This window comes from Serinus canaria, chromosome 2 (genome assembly GCF_022539315.1).
Source record: "Serinus canaria isolate serCan28SL12 chromosome 2, serCan2020, whole genome shotgun sequence".
NCBI lineage: Eukaryota > Metazoa > Chordata > Aves > Passeriformes > Fringillidae > Serinus > Serinus canaria.
The window spans coordinates 5,244,896-5,268,348 of NC_066315.1; the positions used below are offsets into that span (position 1 = coordinate 5,244,896).

Sequence of the window (23,453 nt, forward strand, 5' to 3'; positions counted from 1 at the left end):
AGACAAAGCAAGTGAGACTGGAGTTGTGATATTGCCACTGTGAGCCACCAAAGTGACAGGGCAGGAGCTTACCAAAGCTCACAGGGAGACACTGGCATGGGTAGGAAATGAGCCCCAGTGGCATCTGGCCAACCCCATCACCCTACACAGCTTGGGGTCTAGAGCAGCTTCACTGCAAAGTGACAAACAGACAACCAAAATTGCTTTTTCTCTCTAAATGCTGTCCCCAGCCAGCCCAGTAGCAGTGAAATAACCCTCTCACCCAATCTCCCCCATAGTTTATGATAAAGAGTCTTTTGTTGCAATTTAATTTGCAAACTTTCTCTTCTCTGCCATTCTCATGTGCCACGGTTCTGGAGACTCATATAAGTATTTTTACAAGAAACTCTTTCAGACAAATAAGTCTGGGGAGGTTTGTAATTTCTATTACCTCATGGTGACTCCATTGATAGACAGCAGCACACCTTGGGAGAATTAGAGAGCATAAAGTAATGGAGGTTTTTGTCCTCTCAAGACAGAGCTGTGAGTGCTGCCTGGCTCACAGCCAACACCACCAATTACCAACCTGGAGCAGGAGACAGGTCCTAGTGCTGAAAAATTGCATTTTTCCAACAGGCCTGATAATGATGGAGCTGTGCTGCGAGCTACCATTTCCTCCTGGGCCTGTTAGACACCCAGGCCTGTGCAGGGTTTGGGCCACCTCAGTGTTTGAGGACAGCTGTTGTCCTTTGGGGGAAAACGATGGAGTTTGTGTTGCTTCCTTCTCCCTTTGCTGCCACTCACAACTCTTTCCAGCTTATTTTCACAGAAGCTCTTTCTGCCAGGAGACAGAACAGCCGAGCATAAAGAAGCAATTTTGGAGGCGCTGTCATTGGCAATTATGCTTGAAAGCCAGAGATTTAATTATTGTGTGAGAGCGATACCCTTGAACGAGAAATTGCAGCGGTCCCATCGCTGGAGAGGCTGCGGCGCTGAAACAGGCGACTCACGAAATGTCAAGGAGCGCAGAGCACGGCACTCCTGTGCTTCCCACCTCCAGACCCTGCTGTGAGGCTTTCTGGTGGCACCAAAGTTAGCTGTGAGCTGGGTTAATTGAGGACACAGGTGTCCTCGGCTGTCTGCAGAACGTGGGGTTTTGTCATGCTCATTTTCTGTGCCCGCTAACCGTCGCTGGCGAGCGGCTGAAGTGACGCGGCGCTTTCACAATTCCCATTTCATGCCTGAGTTTTAAATTAACACTTCTTGGCTCAGGGTGATGATTTTTTTGTGTGTTTGTTGGGAATCTAACAATTATATCGGTGCTCACCAGCAAACAGGTCACATTCTGCATCTCTCTCAAGCTTACAGGGTGGCTGTAGATGAAGGAGAGCACTGAATTACCCTGCCCTGATCTCCACCAAGGACTGACAGCACCAAAAAAGCCTATTTTGGTAAATGCATAAATAATTACCCAGCAGGTCTACAACAGCACAGCACAGCACAGGGCTTTAAATCCTTTAGATGTGATTGTCTCAAAACAGGGGCAACTTTGCAGAAGATGGTGGAGCTGTGTTGTTGTAAAATCAAAGAGGACCAGGGTCAGGAGGCAGGTTGGGGCACAGGGGTGATGCCTGGACATCTGGCTGCTCAAGCTGGGTTGGTTTTCTTTTCCCAGGTCCCCGTGTTGTCACTCTGGAATGGGTTGTTACAGTACCCGGCTACACAACCACAGCCAGATACAGCTGATAAGCTTTTTTAGAACTGCAGCAGTGATGTGACATAAAACCAGGAAAAAAATTCCTATCTCCAAGCCCAGATATTCCTGATTTATCCATTCTTAAGCACCAAGAGCCTTTTAACCCCAGGAAAAGCACAAAACCGGCAGAGAGGAGCTTGACATCCCAAGCTTGTCCAGCTCACACCTCTTATCTCGCTGCTCGTGTATCAGGAATCCTCCCCCGCTCCTTTCCCGCTGGGCTCCCCGCTCCCTGCGCTCGCTCTGCGGCCGCTGCTCGGTGCCAGGGCACTTATCCCTGCCGCGGCCGGTCAGCAGGGAATTTCCTCCCGCCGGAGCAGCGCTCCCGTGGCGCCCAGCCAGGGAAAGCCGCTCCGGGCCGCTGCTGCCAGCAGCCCTTGCCAAAGCACTGAGGGTTTTCCTGGGCGCAGGGGCTGCGAGCTGCTCCGGCTGCGCAGGGAAAGGAGGATGCTCCTTGAGAAGTGAAAAAACCGCGTTAAAAACCTCATCAAACTGGCTCAGGGTAAAGAGAAACTGATTTTTTCTCTCTCACTCTCTCTTTCTCATGAATTAATTTGTTGGAGGAATGAGGCTCAGAAAAGAAGCAACGAAAGACACGTTGAGTCAAACTGAGATATTTCTTTAAACCTATTTCTTTCAACACAGGAAAGCATCTTAGATTGGTTGAGGGCTATTTATCCTCCTGGGTAAGCTTCCAGTTATTGATAGTAGTGCTCTTAGGTTGATTTAAAAAAAAAAAATTAAAAATTTCCACTTGAAAAATAAGTTTTGTTTCAACTCCCCCTTCTCTTTCACACACACACAACCCGATGCAGTGTGGAGGCAGAATTGTTCATTGCCTGACTGAATTGCTAAATAATTTCTGCCCTGTGTGGGACTCTTCTCTCAGAGTGGCTTTACTTTCATTAAAACTATTAGGAGCAAAAGAGAAAATGGGTAAACTGGGGGCTGCTGGCCGCCTTTCCAGCTGTTTTCCAGGATATCCCCTTTCCCCCATACCCTGGGTTTCATGCCAAACTCAGCTGTGGGAGGACAGCAAGTGACCCTCCCTGATCCCACAGACACTGTGCAGAGACAGGTGACATTATACCCTGCTCTAGTCCCATGGAAGCTCTCTGGGTCCCCAGGGGCTGTGTGGTGACACCTCCCTGGCGCCAGGACCCGTTTTGGGCTGAGCCCAGGGGACTGCAGGGTTGGCAGGGAGGGTGTAGCCTGTGAGGTGGAGGAAGTGAGGAGCCAGTGTACAACCTGAACTTGGCCACCCTCACCCCAAACCCCAAAGAGGAAAGCCTGCATGCATGACATCTTCCTGTTAGGAAATATTAATCAGGGCCATGTCCAAACATGGTAAGTGAAACCTCAGGGAAACCGCTGCTTTGGCCATCGAGGGCTGTGTGCTGGTGAATTCAGGAAGGCCCTTGTGCCTCAAAGACAGGACCCACCCGTCATCAGGGCACCACCTCCAATCATGGATTGCCTCCCTGACGTTTGAAGCAAAATCTTAGCTCATCCCTCCTGTGCCTCTGTACCCAGCTGTTGTTTCATGGACTCAGGAGAGAGCCACGGGGTGAGCCAGGTAGAGGGTGAAGCACCTGGAGAGGAGAAGAACCAAACCAGCCAGGAGGAAAATCAGCTTGAGGCTGTTCTCAGCTCACCATCGCCCTCGCAGTGGTGTTGTTGGGGTGACCAGCAGGGTTGTCATGCCCACAGGAATCACTGACACACACCGGGGCAAGACCAGGAGTGAAAATCCTGAAGGCACCACTTCCCGTGAGACACCTGTATTACAAAAAAAAAAAAACCAAAACCTACCCCCAAAAAACCACACAAACAACAACAACAACAACAACAAAACCAACCAACCAACCAAAACCCCATGAGAGGCATCCCAAGAGGTTTACAAGTAAAATAACACTCCTAGAAAGAAGAGTCAGCACTCTGGCTTGCAGCACTGTGTGGGCAGCCTCTTGGAGCTAAGGAGCTCACAACAGAGCATGGGAATAAACCCAAATACCCCAATCCAGCATCATCCACCTTCTTAGGCAAGGCAAATCCAACCTGACTCCCAGGTCTTGATCCCAACCACCAGGGGCCAAAACCTTTTTTGGGGCCAATTCTTGCTTGCGGGCCAAGCCCTGCTTTTGGACCTCAACCCAGTGTGGAGGCCAAACTTCTCCTGTGGAACTCGAACACATTGTAGGGCTCAAATTCCTTGTGGGGGCCACATCCTGCTTGTGGATCCCTAATCCCTGTGGGACCAGCCATCCTGTGAGGCCCAAATTTATTCTGGGCTCCAAGCCTTTCTCAGGGGTCCTGAATTACCTCTGGTGTCTGTTCTGGGATCCAAGCCTTGCCTGCAGCTCCCCATCCATATGTGGGGTCCAGACATTTTCCAGGGGTCAAGTCTGCTTGGTCCCAAAACATTGTGGGGTTCAAAGCTCTGTGATGCACAAATGTCTTTTGGGGTCTGACCTTTGCTTGTGAGTCCCCAGCCCCTTGTGTGCCCCAAGCCCTTTGAAGCTGCCACATCCATTCTGGGGTCCAAGCTGTGCCTGTGGGTCCCAAATCCCTTTCAGGCAGAGACCCAAACCATTTGTGGGCTCCAAATCCCTCTCAGAGCCCAAGCCTACTTGTGGCTCTCAAGTTCCCTGTGGGACTCAAATCTGTTTGGAATCCAATCCTTGTGTGGGTCACCAAACCTTTGCATGGCTCAAACCCCCAGTGGGACCCAAATGTGTGTCAGGGTCCAGGCTTTGCCTGTGGGTACCCAATGCTTCATGGGCTCCAAAGCCCTTGAAGCACCCAAACCCTTTTTGGGGTTCACACCTGCTTCAGGTTCCCAAGCCCCCTGTGGTATTTAAGTGCATTCTGGAGCCCAAGTTGTGCTTGTGGGTCCCAAATCCCAAATCCCAAATCCCAAACTTTTTCAGGGACCCAAACCCTCTGAAAGGTCCAAATCCCTTTCAGGTTCCAAGCCTGCCTGGGGGTCCCCAGCCCCCTGTGGTGTCTGAATCCATTTTGCGGTCCAACCTTTGCTCTGTAGGTGTTCAACTCCTTGTAAGACCCAAAGCCCCTGTGGTACCCAAATTTGTTTGGAGTCCAAGTTTTCCCTGTGGATTCACAACGCTTTGTGGGCTCTGATAACCCTGAAGCAGTCAACACCCTCTTGCTTTGGGGTCTCCAGACTCCTGTGTGCCCAAATATGTTTTGGGGCCCATGCTGTGCCTGTGGTTCCCCAGCTCCTTGTGGGACACAGCTTCCCTGAGGGACTCAAATCCATTTTGGGGGTACCAACACCCCATGACCAATTGGGGTTCCAAGCGGTACCTGTGACTTCCCAAGCCCTTGTAGTATAGACGCCCCTCTTTGGGACCTAAATCCATTTGGGTTCTCACTTGGGGTCCCCCAGCCCTCTGTGGTGCTCACACCCACCTTGGGGTCCAAGCTGTCCCTGTGGCTCCTCAACCTCTTCTTGTGGGACACAGCTCCCCCGCGGGACCCGCAGCGGTGCGGGGCGGTGCGGGGCGGAGCGGGGGGATGCGGAGGGGATGCGGGGCGGTCCGGAGGGATACGGGGCGGTGCGAGGCGGTCCGGAGGGATGCGAGGCGGTGCGGAGCGATGCGGGGCGGTGCCTCCCGCCGCTCCTGACTCAGCGCCCCGCCCGGCGGGGGCAGGAAGCCGGGCGGGCCGGCCGGCCCCGCTCCTGTCACCGCCTGCGTCAGAGCCCGGAGTTTTCCACTGACGGAAAAGGGCAGCGCGGGGCGGCGCAGCCCGGCCCGGCCCCGGCAGCGGAGCGGGAGGCGCCGCGCCAGGCACCGCCGCTGCAGCCGGAGCCGCCGCGCCGACACCGCCGCCGCAGGTAGGGACCGGGCGGGCAGCGGCGCCGGGATGGGGATGGGGGAGCCGGCGTGGGCGGCGAGGGGGAGGCTCGCCTTTCACCACCGGGGGCTGCGACTGCGGGGTCCGCTCGGTGCTTGCCTAGCGCGGGGTTCGGCCGCCGGGAGCCGGCTCGGAGCAGTCCCGCCGGCCGGGGGTCGCTGCCGGTGCCCGCCGCCCGTTCCCGGCGGTCGCGCCGCCCCGGCGCCGTCTGGCCGCGCTGCTCTGCCCGCGGGCGAGCTGAGCCCGGCGGGGCTGCGGCTGGGGCTGAGCCCAGGAAACTCCGGGAGACGCCGGGGCAGCGGCACGGCGTTCCTCGGGGGAAGGGGTGCGGGTTTGCTGCGCCCCCGACCCGGCCCCCCGCACTTTGCCATCGGCTGTGCCCTACGGACACCCGAGCACCTTTATAATATTTATTAGGAGTAGCGCAGAGTTCCCTTCTCATCCCTGCCCCGGTAAGTCCAGGCTCCGCTCCATCCCCGCGGCCGCGGTTCCAATTTTTTGATGTTGAGAGAAAGGTTGGGGGGGCGGGGGGAGCCTTGCCGGCTAGCTCTTCCCCAAATCCGCCCGGCTGGGGATGCTTTCCCGTCGCTACAGCAACACCTACCGACGGGCGCACGGAGGGACCGACGGGCGGACAGACGGAGCGGGGCACCCCCCACACCCCCCCGCCTCCCGAAATAAGACATCGCTGCTTTTACAGCCCGCCTGAAAAAAAGGACGGGGGAAAAAAAAAAAAAAAAAAAAAGGATACCCTGTCTCCCGCCCCCAGCTACTAAGTTTTCTCAGGTTTTTATAAATTTTTTTTTTGCCTGCTCCCCCCCACTCCCTCCTCTACCCCCGGCATCCTCAAAAGTGTCTGTCACCTCCGAGTTACATAATGTCGCTGTAGGAAGAGGCTGACACACAGGGACAGCCCTTTCCTAAAGCAGCTCAGCCTTACTAACGCCTGGAATGCCAGCTCCTGGGTGGGATGGATGGAGGGAAAACCCTCGCGGCCGTTTACGAGCCTCGAAGTCACAGAATGAGGGAATCCTTAAAGGCTGGAAAAGCCCTCTAAGATCCCCGAGTCCAACCCTTAACCCAGCACTGCCAGGTTAAGTCTTATCAGTCGTTATCAGGAATTGATCACCAATTATTAATTGATTTTATTACTTTATGTTTTCCTGGAAATGATTATAGTTTTGCTCTGCCGAGCAGTTTGCAGAGGTAGCCCGTCAAGGTGTGTGTGGGGTGGGGGGGCGGGGTTATTTTCAGGATGGTTGGGTTTGTTCTCCTCCCGGAGAGACTCCGCAGCTCCCGGCAAAGGCTTTAATAATTCAGCGCAGGAAATGCGTGCGTATATATAGCAGGGAAGGTAACGCACAGCGTGTACCTACAGGAGGACAAATATGGAAACCTGGTGTGAATTATTCATGAGGTGTGATCAAATAGAGGATTTTCCTAGACAAAGCACACTTCGCTGTTTTCCTGTTTGTTACAGCACAATCTGCGCCGAGAACATCCGAACCTCCTTTCATTTTGGGCCGTGTCAGATAACCTTTAATGTATTTGCTGAAATCTCTTATTTACCTTTCAAGCTGTCAGCAAGAAGTAAGGGCTTGGTAGAAAAATCTGTCAAGCTTTTTTTTTTTCCTTTTTTTTTTTCTTTCTTTTTTTTTTTTTTTTTCTTTGTGGCCTTCCAAAAATTAGGAGATGGAGTAAACACTTCTGCTGCTCCTTCCGGGCTAGGTGTTTTGCCTGTTCAGACTCTGACAGGAGCATAAACTCGTGGTGCTACGGACTGATTCATGCTCCCACTCCGCAGCACGACGTACATTGGGTTTTGCTGTTGCATAGTAGGCAGAGGCTATTTTTAACCGGAGCAAGGTTATGAAACCTTAGACCCAGCTGGGTGAAAATAATCTGGTCTGAACTGGAAAGCACAGCTTTATGTGACTGGGAACACGCGTGGGACTGTCCCCTGGAGGCTCCTGGTGGGATGATCCCGCTCCCCTTGGCTCCAGTCAGCCCCGAAATTGGGAAGCGCTGTCATCGGGAGGCTGTCACGGCGGCACAGGGGAAACCACTTAAGTAAATATGCAAAGAATTAAAATAGTTAAATGATTGAGCAATGAATCAGTGCTGATAGTCTGGCGATTATTAAATAACCCTGAGGTGTTACTGGGCTCACCACTGCTGTTAGACATCAGATTTCTGGGATTGCTGAGCGGCTCCGCAGCACTTTTGGGGGATTCTCACACCGAGATCTCTTTGCCCACAAGAAACGGCAGCGTGCAAACAAACACCAACCCCAGCAGCTCCCCCAGCGCTGCTCCACGAGCTGCCCTCGGAGCCGTACCTGGCTAAAATATGCGGTGGTGTTTTTTAAACTAATATTTACTCCTGCTAGACCTGCACAGCCACTGCGGCTCTGGGGGAGGGAGCGGGAGCCGCTCTGACTCACGGCTCAGCGCGGTCCTGAACTCTCTCCCAGCAGCCGAGCCCAAGTCCCGGTGTGCTGGGAAGAGTCCACCTTGGTCTGCTGGAATAAGTCCACTTTGTATTCCTGGGCTGCAAACAGATGGCCGAGCTTTAAAGTCAGCAAACCAGCTCAAAAAGTCACCAGAAAACAAATACCTTTAGTGCACTGTGCTGAGTTTTGGGGGGGGGGTCGGAGGGATTGTTGTTTCCTCGGTGCTCCCTAAATCGCTTGGCAAAAGAAACCTTGCTTTCAATAACTCATGCACAGATCGGGATCCTTCCATTCTTTAGGATGCTCCACCAACCAACCAACCCCCCCAAAATTTGAAATGTTCTTGCTCCTGGGTGTTCTCCTGCAATGCCATGGGAATTGTGGCACAAGCAAAGGCAGCTGCTGGAGTCGCTGTGAGGAGTTTCCTTTGCTTTGCTTGCACTGCTGCGCTCGCCTGACGCTTCAAAGCCCCAAAATACAGCACTGAAACATCTCCTCCTCGTAATTCTGCCCAAAGCCTCTTTGTGCAGTCTCCTGGAGACTGGACACTGGCAGGGGTTTTTAGTTGCCTTCCTCTGCACTTGGCTAAACAAATGCCAAACCTTCTTAAATCTAAATTACTCGAAATATTTACTGTTGAGACGTCGTCCAAGAGGAGGATAGTTAAAACATTAATTCCTTGCATTCCAGTGTGTTAGGGCTTTACCCTGCAACTTGTTGGGTGCCAGAAATGGGACTTTGCAGATTGGATTCCCTTCCCCCCAACTGGACTGCCCCCTCCTATTCCCCCCACCCAAACTTTAATGCTTAAAAAAAAAAAAAAAAAAAAGGAGGGAGAGAGAGAAAGAAAGGAATGCACATCTGGGCTAAATATTTGTTAGAAAGTATTCCCAGGATAGTGGGAGTTCTGGTGCCAGAGAGGAATTCCTGCGGGTTTGATCCATTGCATTATGTACTTGTTCCAAAAGCTGTTTTCAGTAAAATAGATGAGTAAGAAGTCTTAGCCAAGAACAGAATGTCTTTTTTGGCAACTGAAAGGAAGATAGGATTATTTTATTTCAGGTTATGTAAAAAAAAAAAAAAAAAAAAAAAAAAAAGAAAGAGAGAGAAGGTGGTAAAATCCTGCACTCCGTGGTGCCTGCAGAGATTTGCAATGGCAAACTCAGATATAGTTATTTATTTTCTCCATGCTGCTGTGGACATTTTGGGGACTTGCTTTTAAGACACTGCTGTGGGTTTAAGGGTCCTTGCAAAATTACTGCAATTAAAATATCCTCATTGTGTTTGGATGGGCCTCTGGGCTTTTTTGGCTGAGTGACCAGTGGCCTTGGTGACATGGCTTTAAAGGCAGCATCCAAATTGCTGGTGTGAATTCTGTCTCCACATGCCAGGGTGAGGAGGGGAGCAGAGGATCATCCTGGCTTTGACAGTAAAATGCCCATCTGGAGGATTTTTTGGGATAGGGTAGAAACAGATACTGATGGGTGAAGCTCCACTAGGTCTCTCCTGAGAAGGATTTGAAAATTTGGCTTGGAAAACATCACAGCCATAAATAAGCAATGAGGGGGGAGGTGTAACAGGAGAAAATCACTATATTTTGGCTGGTGGGCAGCAGGTTCACCAGCTTTTTCCCATTAGCTGGGAATCCTGTTTGCACAACGCCTCCTTTGCATTTACAAAACAATAGGTGTCTTGAAGAAGACAGCGTGCCAAAAGTGGTTTTTTCCCCTATCCATTTGGCTCATTCTCATAGATGGGGAGCTACACAAACCTCCCTTCATCCTCCTGGCTGGTGATAGTATTTAAAAAATAAATAAATAGAATTGCACCATCTTATGCACAGCTTGCCTTGGCTCTGGCTTGGTGTTTGTGTTAGCTGGGTTCTCTGGCTGGAGGAGAGCGCTCTGGTTTCCCTCTGGGGTTGGTGTGGGGGGATGTGGTGCAGCCCCTGATGGGCTGTTGGGTTGGCAGGTGACCTGAGCATCAGGGCTGCTGCATCTTTGGTCCAGCCCTTGGGGTTATCCCTGTCTCAGCAGCATGACCTTGGCTGCCCCAGCAGCCTCCTGTGTCTCCCACGGGACTCGGATGTGGTCGGCATTGCATCTCTGAGGGTGTTTGCTCTTGGAAATGTGTCCTACAGGCATTTTAGGGAGCTGGTTCCTCCCTCCCTTGTCTGTCGTGGCATTCCTCATTGCCATCCCTCACTGTGCTGTGGAGCATTCTCTCTGCAGCAGGAGCTGATGCTCTTTCAAGCCACATATGGGACTTTTTATTTTGCAAAGTTTTTTCCCCTTCCAGGTGGACGGTGGGGTCTGCAAACCCCTGCAAACAAAAAGCAGCCCAGGCTTTGATTTGGACCCCTGCCATGGATTTGGAGAGTTCCTTTGCTCCTGGTTGTTTCTTAAAGCAAACATGAAACAGAGCAGGAGGCGCATACACAAAAATAAGGCAAATAAAAAGTTTGTTATTTGCTGTTTTGTGGCCACCTGCGAGGTCAGCTTTGCATGGAGCAGGCAGGAAAGGGGTTAATCCAGGTGTTGGGTAGGACATGTGCTGCTGGGGCTGGAGGGTGGCCAAATCCACCTTCTCTGCACCTATTTTGGATTAAGGCCAAAAAAACAACAACCCCTCTGTGGCAAAACCACCTGCAGCTCCAGGTCTGTTGAGGAGGAGGAGGGATGGAGGGATCACTTCTCCCCAGGTTCAGGGGGACGTGCTGGCCCTGTAAGCATGCCTTGCAGCCAATGATTAACTCCTCCAGGCCAGGGAAGTGCTTCAGCCAGGGACTTTTTTGACCTTTAAGATGACTATTGTCTCCTGGGAAGCTGGTGGTAAACACAATTAGGGAGGGTTGGTGCAGGACTTGGAAGGAACTGTGTGCTCCTGTCGTGCAAGGTGAGACTGCTTGGTGCTGTCAGGACACTGAAAATCCCAAGGTGGGGAGGTTCTGCCACTGGTGTGATGTCTGTGCTGCCTCCTCAGGTCTGTCAGAAGGGCAGGTTTAGTGCTTTTTTGTTTTGTTTTTTTTCTTTTTCAGAGACTTAACTTCAAACATGCAAAGCGGGATGAGAAATTGTTTGGGTTGCAAAGAATGAATTTGGCTGGTGGAGAAGTTTCGTGTGGTGGAAGGGGATGTGGACTGGGTTTCTGGCACCCCTGTATCTGCACTGTCACCATCCCAGGGCTCTCTACTGTCCCAGATTATCCAAATTCTAGGGATGCTTTAACTTTTGTGTATTATGGGGTGGCTGGTAGCATCCCACATTGCTGGGGCTCTCCCCTCCTTGCTGGAAGGAGTTCCTGAGCATCCCTCCCACTGTGGTTGTGCCTTACAGCCTGGTGGGATGGGGTCAGAGCAAGCCACCCCTCAGGCAGCAGCCTGACTCTCAGCTCTGGGAATGGCTCACTGGCTCCCAAATAAGCTCCCAGTGGCTTCTGCAGGGTCAGGGGGAGCTGGGCTGGTGTTGCCAGAGTCTCAGAGGTGGAATGATCCATCATCAGTGCAGGAGCACCCCAGGCTGAGTGGGTGCTGATGTCCATTAGAATCATAAAATATCCTGAGCTGAAGGGAACTACAAGGATCTTTAAGTCCCAACTCCTGGCCATACACAGGACCACCCCAATAATCCCACCCTGTGCCTGAGAGCATTGCTCAAACCTACTGTAGGCAAAGGCTTTAGCTTTTGTGGCTTTTTTTTTTTCTCCCAAATTTGCACAAACTTTATAAAAGCAAAGTTTAAAAGATGCAACACAGTTATTTTTGGCTTTCTTTTATTTTTTTTCCTTTAAGATGAGCAGGGGCAAAGCATGCAGGAAATTTAGGAATCTAGGCAAGTACAGAGCTCCTTTGTTTTTAATTAGCTGCGTTGTTTTTAATTGCTTCTATGCTTGATACATAACCCAGCCTAAACAAGAATAGCTTATTGAATGGGGGACTGACTATGAAAGGCACCATGAGGAGAAGGGCTGTTCTTCACAGTTGATATATTTGTATTTCAGTGCTTCATTTAATAAGTCTGTTTCCCCGGGGGGCTGTAGCAAGTAAATCATGCCAACAGATTGTTTTCTGCAAACTGGCTTATTTTTGTAATTAGGAAGATGTTAAAGCTGTAACTGCATAGAAAGCGATCTGGGTGAGGAGTGAACATAAAAGAATTAGTAAGCAAAATGTAATACTTACTGTTTGATGACATTTGTGTTGATTGGATTGGTTTCTGGACAGTTTGTTGTCTGGGATAGTCAGTTTCTTCTGCAGGGTTGTGAAATGGGAGAGAAATTCACAGGTGTGCACAGCGAGTGTAGTAAGATGAGGTGTTTTAGGGGCAGCACTTTTTGGGAATGACATCTGCGTAGCCAAGTGGATCTGATGGGAAAGCCTTGCTGGGGGTTACAGCTGTCCTGCTCATCACCACAAAATGCCAAAATTTCCGGGGCTTCATGTTGTTTTTTCCTTTGTTTTCCAGTTATATGACAAAAACAGCATCACCATGAGCGGAGTATTGAAAAGGAAGTATGAAGAGCTGGGGGATGACAGCACCTACTGCTCCTCCTCCTCCTGTTCCCCCCTCTCCTCCTCAGCATCCTCAGGCTGGGACACTGATGAGGAGAATTCCCGTGGAGAGCCCAAGCCCAGCTCTGCCTTAATGTCCAGCTTCACCCGTGAGTAGCTCTGGTTTTCCCAGATCAGCCATGCCTCTGCATGTTGTTACAAAAAACCCTGCATGGGTTTTTTGTAGGGTGGTGGTGGGTCAGAGCCCCACCTTGGGGCGTACCTTTATGGCTGGAAGTGGTTGTGGCACCTGCTACCTATCATAACACTGGTTTATAATCATCCATCCTCCTCACAGTGGTCTTCCTCAGCCCTTCCTCCCAGTATTTATTATTCCTTTGGAATATTTTTGCTGAAGTCCAGGTTTGCAGGAATAGAAACCCAAGGATGGGTGTGCAGAGGCATGTGTGTGCCTCCAAGCCTGTGCTGCAGGACCATCCCACCAACCCTCAATTCCCTGTCAAGCTGTTTCACAGGCAAAACCTAATCAGACAGTGAAGGCCTGTAATGCTCTTTTTAAAAAATGATTAACCAGTAGCGTAATTACCATTTCAGAACTTGTTTCCTACGTAAATTGGGTGCTTTGCCAAAGAACATGACACATTTGACATTGTCTGAGCTGCTAGTACAGATAAAAGCTATTTTGTTTTCCCAGCAATGTAAGTTTTGAGAGCTTTTAGGAAAACACACAGAAGGGAGTGTTGTAAAGCCCTTTATCTGCTGTGTGAAGGGAAAAATAAAAAGTACAATAGAAGAACATCTTCATGGAGGAGAAATAGTCCAACCTAGTAAATTATACTGAACACCCACTGTATATAGCAGTTAAGGTCCACTTAGCAGACATACACAAACACGCCGTGGTCTGAAAAGGCTTTAGAAGTCTTGTAATAATAAAGAGTCTCATTCTTGCTTGTCTTCCCAGGTTTTGTGACAAAACAATGAACTTTTTGTATTCTCTGGCTCAATTGGAAAAGGGTCAGGAATGGGAAAACAATTTCAGAGGAGGGGTGCAGGGAGAGAGGAGCAAATGCCAAAGTGCAGCAGCTCGGCCCATAGATGATCGTGGTGGTTAACTTGCCTCCTGATAAAGAGCTCGTGTTTTAGGAGATTGAGTCAAGGTTATTGTGAAAATGCAACTCACAGTGCAAAGATATGATCAGAGTGACTGCAGGGCCTGGTGTGAACCTCCAGCTATTGAGCAGAAGCTGCTGACACAGCTGGGTGAACACTTCTTTTTTCTCTGGTTTTTTTTTTTTTTCCGCATGAAACTGAAACACCATATTTTGGCAAGTGAGACCTGTGAAATGTGGGTGCAGTTAACTGTCCAGTCTTGCACTTTCACAGCTTTTGGGGCCCACCAAACCAGCTGAGCCCCTTGGGTTGTTGCAGTCTTTTCCTTGGGTCCCACTGCAGGGCTGCTCTTGGCTCTGCCTCCCAAAGAGCAGGGCTTGATCCCAGCTCTGCAGCAGTCACCCATCCTTTCTGGGTTGTTTTTTTCCAACCAGAGCACCCCTGCACTAGCAGAGAATGGGACCAGAAATACCTCCCCACCACAAATTTGGGTGTAGCTGGCTCTTGTTCCTGCCACACTCACACGGCTGTGCCTGGCTTTACTTTCTTGGCAGGCCACACTCGTGGAAACTCACTGACTCTGAACCTGCCCTGATTAATTAGTCCCCCTCCATCTACTGTGTTTGCATGTGCAGCTGTGCAGGGCCAGGTATCTCTGGAGAGGCTCTGCTTGAAGTGATGTGTAGCATGTTTCAGCAGTTTAAGATAAACCAGAGTCATGTATTGCCCTGTTTACCCAGGGATCACCTGCACAAAGATTAGCATCTTTGCAGCTGCTCTCAAATGAGTCCCTTGAGAATAAACCATAGATTCAGAGTTCCTCCCAGTGGATGGTGAAAGGAAGTACCAGAAAAAACAGCAATTTGGGCTGTTTTCTGCCCTGCCACAAAAGCTGGAGCCATGAAGCACTGGGAATACCAGTGCTCTGGCATCCCAGGGGCAGACCAGGGGCTCCTGAGTGTGGGGCAGAGTGGATTTAGAGACACAGATGTGTAGGATGGCTGGTTGCTTGTTCATTATGCTCTGCCACACGTGAAGAATAAGCAAATGGATGTTCCTAGGGGGGAAGTCAAGCAGGAAGGAGAAGCAGCAGCCACCTCGTAGGGTGAATCTCATCAGTGACTCCGATGCAGCAGGGCTTGGCTTAGCTTCCTCTCCATCCTCATCCCACCTCTGAAGTGTTAGCTTCTAAAACACCAACAAGCAATGTTGTAGCCTTGTCCCAGTGTGTCCCTGTTGAGAGAGTAATTACAAGTCCTGCCTGTTTGCAATATTTCTATTCCCTCTGCAGTGCTGACTTAGTGCTTTTTCTTTGTTTTAATTCTCCCTTTTCAGCCACGTCAATCCTGAAGAAATCCAAGCGACTAAAGAAGAACAATGTGGAGTTTGACCGGGTCACTGTGTTTTACTTCCCACGCTGCCAGGGCTTCACGAGCGTGCCTAGCCGTGGGGGCTGTACCCTGGGCATGGTGAGCAAACACAGCTCCTCCCGCCAGTTCACGCTGGCAGAGTTTTCAAAGGAGCAGGAAAACGTCCGTCGGGGCAAACTCGAAGAGAAATTAAAAGAGGAGAAGTTGGAAGCGTTGAAATGGAAAGTGAGTGAGGAGCACGGGGCTGGGTTGATGAAGAGCTGGTGGATGCTGTTGGTTAATTGGCCAGTTTTTAGTAAGACCCTCTGAGACCTGGGGGCGTTAATCCTTAGCTCTCAGTTTGGGTCTCCAAAAAACAGAGGCTCCAGTGGGGGATTTTTATTTAATTCTCCCCCTTTGAAAAGTGAAAACACACAGAAGACATTTTTGCTCTTTTGGTAGTACCTCTCTGTCCTGGGATCGTCTGGAGACTCTTCTTGGTGTCTCCCAAAGTCTTTTCATTTCTGGTTTAGATACTTGATATCCCAGGACACATCTCCAGTCAGATGTCAGGTCTTTGTGGGCTCTGACTTAGATGTTGATCCTGAGGTTAGCCACCATGGGGGAGACCTCATTCCTTCCATGTTTCCCCTCTCAGCTGGGGGTTCCAATGGCTCTGAGTACCAAACAAGCCACTAAAGCTTTGACCATTTTCTGCCCTCAGCTAACCATGAACGGCACCAAGGAGTCAGAAGAGGCCAACCAGCTCACCATCGAGGACATCTCGGACGATGACATCGACGTCAGCAACGTGGACCTGGAGGATGGCTTCTTCCTGCAGCCCTACCCCGCCAAGAAGAGGCGCGCGCTGCTGAAGGCCGTGGGCGTGAAGAAGATCGACAAGGAGGAGAAGCGGGAGCTGCACAACATCCGCCTGTCCCGGGAGGACTGCGGCTGCGACTGCCGCGAGGTCTGCGACCCCGAGACCTGCAGCTGCAGTTTGGCAGGCATTAAATGTCAGGTACAGCCTCACCCCTGGGCATGGGGGGTGCTGTGGCTCCAGCTGTGCGTTAGAGCAGGGGGGTGTGAGCAAGTTGGACAGAGCTGGGGCAGCCTGTAAATCCATCTGCTCCCACCTGCTCTTGGAGGTGAGGAAAGCTCTTGGAGCATCCCTCAGGCTGCAAGGCAGGCACTGCTTGAAAGCGTTCTCTTCCCAAATCACACGCTCAGCCATCCCCACACTGCAATAAGAACGTCCCTGCTTTACGTTCCCATGAGATCCATACCTGCTCGATCTCCTGTTGGAGGTGGGCCACATGGGAGTGTCTGCAAGGAAGAGCTCCTTGCTCCTCACACGAGGCTGCGCTTTCTCCCCCTCCCCCAGGTTTTATTTTTAATTCCTTTTTCTTCTGGTGTGTGTCACAAATCCCAGCGCGCTCAGGCGAACGTGGGAGTGTCAGCTGAGCGTCAGCCCACAGCGGAGCTGTGCAGGCCACCTGCACAGTGGGATAATCCCCCTCTATTCAATTAGTGAGTTATATTTTTCAGGGTATTTTTTGCAGGTGCCTGCCCAGCTGTATTTAGGGAGCCTCATTCCCTATTCTGGGCACTGCTTTCTCCCTCGGTGCCGCGTTTGGAAGCTGGGGGTGGCGGAGGTGGGTGCACGAGGGTGCTCCATGTGTGTGTCACAGCCCCCCTCTAGTGGCTGCTGCAGATCAGATAGTGAAATCATTAAATAGCAGTAAAGAAAAAACTCACTTTTGCTCCCTTATGTCTCCTTATGGACCATTTTCTTTTGCTTTTTTTTTTTCAAATCTTTTTTCTTCACTTGTACTGAAATCCAACTTTTTATGACACTTCTTCAAAAGAGCGGGGTGTCTTTTTTTTTTTTCTTCCTGCCTTCAAACCCCTCAGCTGTTACTTGGTTTCTCAGGACAGACAAGTCTCGGGCAGTTTTGGTTTTATGCCACTGGGTTCAACCCTAACCCTCTCCCTTTGCTTCTCCCTGTTGCCAGATGGATCACACCTCCTTCCCCTGCGGCTGCACCAAGGACGGCTGTGGCAACACCGAGGGCAGGATCGAGTTCAACCAGGCCCGTGTGCAGACGCATTTCATCCACACCATCATGAAGTTGGAGCTGGAGAAGCAGCAGCAGAGCAGCGAGAAGGTGGCGGAGGCCGAGCCCCCTTTCCGGGAGCGGCTCCCTGCGCTGGGATGCGCGGCAGGGAAGGGCTCGCTGGAGGAGCGCGCTGTGCCGCTGGCACCTGCCTTCCAGTTCAGCCCCGACCTGGAGGCCCTGGGGGAGAACAGCTGCAGCAGTGACATGACAGACTCCTCCATCTCCTCCCACCCCAGCGAGGACCTGGAGGAGCCCTACGAGAGCCTCCCCTCCGACAAATCCCAGTCGGACGTGGACGACGACGGCTTGGCGCGCATCCTCCACTTCAACGACTCGGACGCTGAGGAAGAGAGCAGGCGTGGCCAGGATGACCTCGGCTGCTTCCATCCCACCGACTTCTTCATCGAGGACCATGGCAGCGAGGCCAAGCCTGTCCCTGGCCACTTGTCCCACCTCTCAGAGTGCCTGGATGAGAATGCCAACCAGGACAGTGGGGGTTTGCTGGAGGATGCAGCGCATGGGAGGTGCGATGGGTTGTCCTGCTGCGCCTCCTCCTCCACTGAGCCCTGCTCCAAGAGCTACGCCGACCTCAGCCTTTCCTCTGATTCCTTGGATTTCTTCCAGTCCTTCTCAGACTATAACTTGGGACCCCTTTACAACTCCTTAAAGGAGTATGAGAACCTGGATAACTTCTCAGCGTTACAGTTTCAGTTGCCTAATTTCCCCGGCTTCCCACAAGCCGGAGATCAGGGCTCCTGTTTCTTGGAGTCCCTCATTGGTTTGTCCGAATCCATCCCTGAAACCCCAGCCCCTTTCACAGACAATCAACTTTTGGAGGATGCCATCAAGTCATCACTGATGGAGACAGTGAAGGTGTGAAACACTCATGTGGCTCAGGCAAGGACTGATGCCGAAAGGAAAACAGAGGAACAGTGGGACAGACAAAATTTCACTGAAAGGATGGTGTGCTACTCAAATATAAGGAAGAAAAAACAGCAACAGCAGAAGACTTTCTAAGCAAATTAACTATTTTTGGTCTTTATACAACATGGGCGTTTTGACATACTGCAGCTACAATCAGTTCTCTCGCCATTTGTGTAAAAATTTCTAAACTTTCATGATGGGGTGGGGAAGGGAGGGAGGGAGAAAGACTTTCACATGAGAATTTCCTTGTGTTTTGTACGAAAAGACCTGTTGAGAAAAACTCCTCGCTAACGTTGCCAGTCGTCCATACAGCCTCTTCTAGAAACGTTTCAGTGTTGCAGGAACTTTTTAAGGCAACTTTTTGAAGCTGTATTTATTGTGAAAATTTGTGGTTTGCGTAAGAGTCGGCCCAACACACTCTTACGTTTAAATCTGATGAGGTTTACAGAAGAGATCCATACACTATATACATAATCATTCTTCATCTATTTATTGCAAATTCCAGAATTTAACTAGCCACTGAAGCTTGAACTAGCATGAAACCTTATTTAAATTGGTAATACCTCAGATGTATTATGTGTACAATCATATTTTTTTTGCATAATATATCTGTATTTATTTATTTTCTACCTGTAGTACGTGAATAGCACTGTGGTTTGTCGATGACCTGGAAGGGCAATAAGGTCTTCAAGAGGAAGATGACCCTGGTTTTTCTGAGTCTGAATGATGTTGGCTGTTTGGTCTTCACTTCACATTTCTAAAAACACTGAACAGAAGTGGTGTGGCAGGGGAGGGATGAGGGAAGAGTTTGTGCAACATCCCTTGGTTTCTCCCAGCCTTGTCGTAGACACGAGAATGGTGTTTGGTCTCCATAATGTCACTGTGGAGAGCAAAGCAAGCAAAACTATTTAAGAAGTAACATTAATACTAGCACGAAACAAGACCCAACCCCTTTTTGTAAATTATTTTATAATTTATTTAATTTCCTAGGGATTTGGCCATGAGATCTTTCCCCATCAGTTATGGTGCCTGAATATGCAGAGGAACTGTCAGCAGCGGTGGGGAGGTGTAACCATAAGGACCTTGGCAGCCCTCGTGGGGGGCTTTGGGAGAGCAAAGCCAAAACAGCAACAGTGCTCAAGCTCCTCAGCAAGTGCTCCTTAGGACTCCCCAGCACCGAGGATGTTGCAGCTCCAAAATCCAGTGGGTCACACTGATTGTACTATATTTTTATATAGGTGAATCGAGTAATTCAAGCAAAACAGATGGATGTGAATTTTTTTGGGTTATTTATCCTGTGAGTACAGTTTTTGAAGACCTGAAGTCCAAGCTGAAAAACTGAAGGCTTTTGGTTTTTAAAATGAGAGAAATCTTTGTGTTTAGGAAGGATACTGGAGGCTGCCTTGGCCTTTTGCTCTTTAAGTCAGTCAGAGCATGACACTGTTCGGCCATGAGATGTAACTGGACAAAAAAATCTGTGCATCAGTGATACACTAAGTGCCTACACCAGTGGTATCGAAAAAGCAAAACGGATTTAAAACCTACTGGCTATCAATTCCCCCTTGGAAAATTTGGTGATGGGAGTGATTCCTGGCATTACCAGCACAGGAAGAGGAGACAGTTCTGGTGTCCCCAGCTCTGCTGCCTTGGGAGCAGCTGGAGGGAACTTCTGGGGATGCAGAGACTCACAGACAAGGGAACCAACCCCAAAACATGGATTTGAGGATTTTTCCATTGGCTGAACTGTTTCTATCCCCAACCACAGGGATGGTGCTCTTGGATACCTGCTCTTCGACAGGTGCCTCACTGCAAACCTGCCGGCAATTTAGGAAACTTCTGGCGTACGAAACGTGGGTTGCTTGGGTTTTTTTTTAAAATCCTTATTATTGCTATTTAATTGTCAATCTTCTCTGGTATTGAGCCAGTCAACTTGGAAGTGGAGCTGACCCCCCACGGCCACGAGCGGGTCCTGAGCCCGCGCCCGCCGCCGCTTCCTCCCGCAAGGCATCGCCCCCGGGGCGACTGTAGGAATACTACTGGCAGATGGAGGATTTCCTGGATATATCTATTATTATTATTATTATTATTGTTATTGTTATTATTATAATAATAATTATTATTTTTTATTATTATTTTTCATTGTCGTCATTGTTTCTTTAGACTGAAAAATCCCCTCTTCGGTTATCTCCTAGGTGGTAGTTCCTTCAGTTCCTGCAGACTGCATCAAAAATACTGACAGTTGAAAGTCTGGTAGCCTTCTGTATTTATTGGCACTAATATATTTTGTAACATTCCTAGGTTTCTCTGCGTATATATATTTATATATATATATAAAATATATGCCTATATTTTATATATGTATATACACACACACACACACACACACACACTTTTTTTAAGTGAATGATTGGGATTGACTCCTGCCTTGTGGATTTTTTTCAGTAATTTATTCTTTCTATTTGTGTTGGTGCCAAAAAAGAAAAAAATATTTTTTCTCTTTTTTTTTTTTTCCCCAGGGCACCGAATTGTAAATATATAATTTTTTTTCTTCTTGGTATCTGTGTAAAAAGTTGCCTGTTAAACAGTTTAAAAACTGGGTATTTATTGACACAATCTGTAATTATCTAATGTATTGGTTGAAACACTTTGGTTTCAACATAGCTTTATTTTAGCTTTCTTTGTGTATATATTGTGATTATGTTGCTTAAAGGTACAAGTTAAAAAAAATGCTTTATTTTTACCTTATCCATTTGCATTTGTTTATTAAAAAAAGCATATTTGTCTACAGCTGCTGTCTCTCATTTCATCAAAGCAATATGAAGAAATTTCCATTACACTTTCAATAAAAGAATTTTGTTTGAATACGGCAGTGTCTTCACTAATGTCCTTTTTGTGACACAATAACCTTTTCTCTTTTCTCTAAATAAAGTAAAAAATCAGTGCATGGGATGTGGTTTTCCCAAACTTTTTGGCCTTGTGGATGGTGGCTGCTTGTCTCTAAGGGACGATAGAATAGACAACAGTCATGGCAGCATCCACATCACCAAGGAGGAATCTTGGGAAACCCTGGAAACCACTTTCCCTCCTGGGTTACAAATAATTTCTCATTGCCCTCTGGCTCCCCTGGGACCTGGAAGGATGCAGCTGCACAGAAGCATCACCATGGTCCTGTGCCCCTGGGGAAAGACAGAAAAAAATACTCTTGGTCATGGCAACAGCACAAAAAGAAGAGAGTAGCATGTGAAGCAGCCCATGGTACAAAGGAAAAAGATGAATAAATCCCAGGAATCTAGAAAAAGCACACCTCTCCCATGGGTCTGTGCCTGTCAGCACAGGCATAAATCATAACCACTGCCATTGACCTGAAAGCAAGGGAAATTGGCCAAAGAATGCCATTGTCTAGTTTTCCATTGGGAATCCATTTTTAAAGGTTGCCATCTGCCCCCAGAGCAGAGAAGCTCAATTAATTGAATAAACTATTTGTTACAAATTATTTGCTGAGCTGTAAAAGCAGAAATACTGAAAAGGCTCATCCATGGAGGCTCTGCAATATGCATTGAAGCTCAGCCTGGTTACCCACCCAGAGGGATGTATTTGGTTGTGGGTTTTTTTTTCTTTTATGGGATTTATGTCTGTAATTCCCTTTTACATTACCTATTTTCTGACTGGGAGTGGAATAATTCCCAACATACAGCTCCAGCTGCAGCACTGGTGGGTTTTTGGCTCATGGTGATAACTGTGTTGTGCCCTGGCACAAGACATCATCACCAGGGGACCCAACAGCCCCAAGGGACAGTGCTGAAACAGCCCCAAGGTGCCTCATCTCACCAGCCTCTGGAATGGGCATCCCCATGAGGAATCACAGAGTCCTGGAATGCTTTGGGTTGGAAGGGATTATATTGGAGACCACCTAGTTCAACCCCTCTCCTGATGCCTTTCACTTCACCACGTTGCTCTAGGCCTCATCCAGCGTGGTTTTGGGCACTTCCAGGGATGGGGCATTCACAGCTTTTCTGGGAAACCTGTGCCAGGGCCTCACCACCCTCAGAGTAATTAATTTCCTCCTAATATCTAATGTAAACTTGCCCTCTGTCACTTTAAAGCCAGCTTCCCTGTCCTATCACTCCGTGCCCTTGTCCAAAGTCCCTCTCCAGCTCCTTCAGGCATGCTGCTCTGGATGCAGCCCACAATGGGGTTGGGGCTTCCTGGGCTGCCTGTGCACTTTGCCAGATTGTGCCCAGACTTTCAGCAATCCCCCCAAGTCCTTCTCTCCAGGGCTGCTTTCCAGCCATTCTCCACCAAACCTGTGTTTGTGTTTGGGATTGCCCTGACCCAGGTGCAGGACCTTGGGTTGTTTTTTTCCTCATCCCATACCAGTGACAGACTAAAACTCGAATGGGAACATGCCAATAATTGGCCATTCTGCAGTGCCCTTTCCCTGGGAAAGCCAAGCTGACCTCCAGGTCTGAGTTAAAGCCTCAGCTCTGGCAAACTTCAGCTGAATTCCATGGGAAATGCTCTTGGATGGGCAGAGGAAGTGCCTGTTGCAGTGACAGGGGTCTGGAAGCCCCAGGAATGCATCACCTGGGATGCTTTTATTGCCTCTGCTGAAGATCTAAGGCTCCCTTACCCACTGCAGTGTCACACTGCTCAGACACACTTTACAACCTGTTCTTTTCCTTCTATCAGCCGGACAAACGACAAAAAAAAAAAATTCACCCAAACCTCCAGCCTCCGAGGCAAGCACAAGACCCCGTGGATGCCCTCAGCGCTGCAGAGCTCTCAGCTTGCCCTGCAGCTCCTGGCTTGTTTGGTTTGGTTTGTTTGTTCGTTTTTTTAATTTTCCTCTGACGGAGTTAAAGTCCACCCCCTCCGTCACTTGATGAGAAAAGTCCTGGGAGCTCTGATTCCCGCACGGCGCCAGGTCTGGAGTCACCGGGGCTGGCGTCACCGGCTGTTCCCGTCCCCGGCGGCCCCGGGTCGCCAGTGACTCATCCCTTTTCCGGAGGCACAAAACGCTCCGAGCCCTGCTGGCACCTCGGGACCCAGCGAAAGCAGGCGATGAGTAACGCTGCGAGCAGGGAGAGAAAAGGAAAATAAATGGAAATAAAGAGGGTGGTTTTGAAAAGTATTATAAAATGCATGGCTCTTATTAAAGAGCCATACTGTATGGCTCTACGCAGATATTTACTATATGTATCTTGTTGTATTGATTCGTAGTGCTGTATTAACATTTTATTAGTGTGGTAAATGTAGTTTTGTAGTTAAAAGGTCACTTTTGTAAGTTAAAATAGGAACTATGTATGTGGGATATTTTTTTAAGAAAGGAATGAGGTACATGCACTAAGATAGCGGCCCCAGGACACCTGAATCT

At 49.4% G+C, this 23,453-nt stretch overlaps 1 protein-coding gene across 1 annotated transcript; it reads left to right on the forward strand.

Annotated features, from left to right (window-relative positions):
- Positions 1–5,442: 5,442 nt before the first annotated feature.
- CSRNP1 (cysteine and serine rich nuclear protein 1) lies at positions 5,443–23,138 on the forward strand. Its single transcript, XM_030235619.2, has 5 exons — positions 5,443–5,594; positions 12,530–12,725; positions 15,022–15,281; positions 15,760–16,056; positions 17,051–23,138. The coding sequence occupies exons 2-5, from the start codon at positions 12,554–12,556 to the stop codon at positions 18,032–18,034; spliced, it is 1,713 nt and encodes a 570-aa protein (XP_030091479.1). The 5' UTR covers positions 5,443–5,594; positions 12,530–12,553; the 3' UTR covers positions 18,035–23,138.
- The last annotated feature ends 315 nt before the right edge of the window (positions 23,139–23,453 follow it).